The sequence below is a fragment of the Perkinsus marinus genome (genome assembly GCF_000006405.1).
Source record: "Perkinsus marinus ATCC 50983 genomic scaffold scf_1104296952136, whole genome shotgun sequence".
Classification (NCBI taxonomy): domain Eukaryota; phylum Perkinsozoa; order Perkinsida; family Perkinsidae; genus Perkinsus; species Perkinsus marinus.
The window spans coordinates 187619-191369 of NW_003208996.1; the positions used below are offsets into that span (position 1 = coordinate 187619).

General features: G+C 46.5%; 2 protein-coding genes across 2 annotated transcripts in view; both read right to left on the reverse strand.

The window, feature by feature from the left end:
* Pmar_PMAR024172 (hypothetical protein) overlaps positions 1 to 468 on the reverse strand; it is a gene marked incomplete at both ends in the record, with an annotated part of 921 nt that extends 453 nt beyond the window's left edge. Inside the window, 3 exons of the mRNA XM_002777286.1 lie at positions 26 to 54; positions 236 to 257; positions 304 to 468. Coding sequence (XP_002777332.1) covers positions 26 to 54; positions 236 to 257; positions 304 to 468 — 216 coding nt within the window. The remainder of the gene's footprint in view (positions 1 to 25; positions 55 to 235; positions 258 to 303) is intronic.
* Positions 469 to 2857: 2389 nt separating this feature from the next.
* The window catches only part of Pmar_PMAR024173 (hypothetical protein), a gene marked incomplete at both ends in the record, with an annotated part of 1458 nt that continues 564 nt past the window's right edge, over positions 2858 to 3751 (reverse strand). The window contains one exon of the mRNA XM_002777287.1: positions 2858 to 3019. Coding sequence (XP_002777333.1) covers positions 2858 to 3019 — 162 coding nt within the window. The remainder of the gene's footprint in view (positions 3020 to 3751) is intronic.

Sequence of the window (3751 nt, forward strand, 5' to 3'; positions counted from 1 at the left end):
GCCGCATTCTCGACAATTGCCTCACTCGAGTTTCCTTGAGAAATTTCGGAAATTCTGAGGAAAAAGATTCACCACAGCAAGCGGCAAGAGTCATCAACTCACGTTCGTCCGCCGGGGAAGAAATAATAAGCCCGGTGAAATCCGGGTTTATCATTGACCCTAGGGGGACAACTCATTTCCAATATTCGGGGCTGTTCTTCATGAAAGTGTCGATCGAAAGTTACGGTGGTCTCACCAGATCCAATGCTTTTTTTAACCTGAAATGAAAATGGCGCGGTTGAGATGAAAGAGAGCCCGGCGTACCTCGCCGACCTTCAATGAGTTGTACAGGGATGGTGTCTGCTCATGACGGGACTCGTTCTGAATGGGCTCCTGAGGGAAAACACCAAGATGCTTTCCTCCGCTGAGCTCAGGAGTCTCCTCAAGAAGTGTACGGAAACCAACGAGGTTTTGCTGAAATTTCATCATAATTTTCATGTTGTCATCAACTGTTGATGATCAACACATGTAGTTGATCATATGCATATTTTCACACACTGCCGCGAACACAAGTGCGACAAAAGCCAACAACTAAAGAAGTGATATCACGGCACTGATGGTTATGCTCAGATGATTGAGGAGCTGATCGAGCTCAGCCTACATCCGCTTGACTCGTGGTGATTGCCAAACTCGATCGATAGCAATATATTGCTATCATCGACAATATATTAGATATCATGTTTGCGAAGAATGAACTGCATGAACCTCCAAAGAATGTGTATTACAACTCAAGTAGTGAAACAAATTACAACGGGCACAACAGGTAAGGGTCTGTTGATATACATGCTTGCAAAAATGTTCGCTTTCCTGTGCTGAGGTCAGGAGTTTCCTCAGCAAGCATAGAAGTTTGTATGCGAATCCGAGTAGAAGTGTCACAGTAACCGATGAAGATTTCTTTAGAATTTTCAGATCGCCACCAATCATGGGCGTATTTTCCGGCACAGATATCGCTAGCTCCGCTTCACCCTTTTCAAAGTTCTTCTGAGCAAACCACCTCCTTGCAAAGACGTGTTCCTTGCCTCGGCTACTGGCGGCGTGAGAGACGCAAAAGCGTAGCAAAGTCGGCGAATGAGGAACTCTCCCGGGGAGCGGAAATCCGTGAGGTACTTTTTGTTTTCTTCGGAGAGAGAGTTCCCACCGTCACCCAGGAGAGCATTGACTTCGTTGGCGATACCAAAAATAAGCCACTTGACATATCTTTTAACATCATCAACAACGAAGTTTTTCGGCAGGCTCATACACACTCGGCTGCGTTCAATGGTAGAAGGAAACTGAGGCCAGGTTGAGGGAAAGTACCTGCGGGCGATCACGCTTAGGCTCGGCAGTATATCCTACTTTATTGGGCTGGTAAACTGCCGCTGGATCGGACTGCCATGTTTCATGGATAATTTCCATCCACGTTTCGAGGAAAATCTCCACCGCGCAGTCTTCTCGGGGCAATTCATTTTTTCGAGCTGCAAATCATTTTCTCTGTCATGATTCACGGAGAAGTCGAGATACAGTAGAGGCTCATCCAGTGTGTCCCCACCGGACTTCACTCGGAAATATTTTTTGTCTCCAACATTCGCAATGTGGAACTAAAGTCAAGGCGCGAACGCCTCAGCCGCGTAAAAGAGCAGAAGCGCCTACTTTCAAAGCGGTGATATTAAGGACGTTGTCGGCGGTCCTGATCTTGAGTAACTCCGTGGGGAGGGCTTCAGACACCAACTAGCGACGACAGAGCTTATCACAGTTCAATACGTGGCAACTTCTTACAGTATAATGTAGTGGAGTAACCAAAGCAATCGGGTAATCATTGTGAAGCTCGAAAAAGGGTTCGTTCTGATTGAGAAACGCTGCTTGGCAGTAGAGATCAGAATGATGACTTTTTTCTTACTAAAGGGATGGGCTCCCCGTTAGTGATGAAATGCCGAATTTTTTGACCTATCGCCTGACACAGCTCATCCGCAGCCTCCTTTTGCGATTCCCTGCCCGTTCGGAGGCTCTCACTGTGAATACGTTTCAAGAGTTCGATGCCGCCAAGATCAAACGGTCTGAAGAAAGGCAATGATTTTTCCGTCGAAAGAACAACCTGGCTTACGGCAGACCGCGTGGGAAAAGGTAAAAGACCCGCTCTTTAGGCGGGTCCTCGGGATCATAATTGACTGCAGGTCCGCTCAGACGAGGCGGGCATGTCATTTCCATGATCACGGGAAGTTCTCGCTCGGAGGCCCTCGCGAAATTGACGATACTCGCAGAAGATTCTATTCGACCGCCCTCCTGAAACAATACCCGGAGAGAATATACAGCTCCTCGAAGGTACCTTGTTTAGTCCCCAAGTTTTGTACATTTTAAGTAGAGCGGCATCTTGCGGATAATTCCTTGGAGGCTGAGGAGAACAAGGAGAGTATAATTCACGTTAAGTGGCGTAATACGCCATGTGAAAAGCACGATATTCGCGATATGCACTCGCTCACCCCATTGCACGTGAGACCCTCGCAGCATATAACGTGTTTTAGGCGTTATTCACTGCTCACACGCGTTTTTCGCAAAGTGAAATATGAAGTATATCTTTCACTAGTGTTTTTCATATGACACGGGTGAAACTTCGCAAGTTGAATAACACTCAAGGAGCGCACCTTCGGCGGGGCTGTTCGGGTTTGGAGCGAGGACAACGGTCGAGCTCTGCGGGTTAACGGTCTCCGAATCTAATCTGGATTTTTCCGATTCAGCTTCTCCACCTAATGCCTCCAATTTGTCCGATAACTCTTCGATCGGATAACCCTTTAGGGGCTGAGGACGACAGGGAGAATAGAATTCACGACGCAACCGGGCACCCTTAGTGGGGCCTTCCTGGCTCGACGCTGACCTGCGGCTTTTGCTCGGGAGCGTCAACGAGACGATCGGTCTCCGAATCTAATGCGGATTCTTCCGCTTCTAATTCACCGCCTAACTTCTCGAATTCGACCAACAGCTCATCGAGCACGGCTTGGCTCTCTTTCTGACAAGGTCAGAATTTTGGTAGACCGAGCCGGGCGAACTGACCTTATCGGAAGTACTGCCACGCATCTGACTCGTGTAGCAGATGAAAATCAAAGCGATATGGGAGCGCATGGAAGAGGAAGAGTGAGCTACGATCGATTCGGGAAATACGCATATAATCAAATATATGTTGATGACAATATGAAAATTCAAAGAGAAGATTTTGGGAGATTGCTGTAGGTTTTGAGACACTTCTACCCTAGAATTGCAGCGTGAACGTGAAGACACTCCTCACGAGGAGCTCAGCTGAGGAAACCATACGTTTCTAAACTAGAAGTATATATACAAATTCGGTAAAAAAGTGTTCAGAAACCAAGAAAAATTCCCCAGAATTTTCGTATTTCCCCAACACATGTAGTTGAGCATGTGCATATTTTCCCGCATTCTCTGTGAAAAGGAGTGTGGAAGCTGAAAAAAGCCCAGGAGTATTATAAAAGCAACTATATAGAGTTTGGATAAATTTACAGCTACACTTATCATGACAACGACATCATAAAATGAATGAATTTCCAACAACTCTAAAAATGCGTATCAATCGATTCCGCACAGATCTCTCGTAAGAAGAGCTCATTAGCGTCACCAGTCACCGGCCCCAGCATGCGATTCATGAGCCCAATATAGAGGAATCTCAAAGTGTTCAAATTCTGCGTGGAACTTGACATTGAAAATTCAAACTGTGCTTGCTGTAATC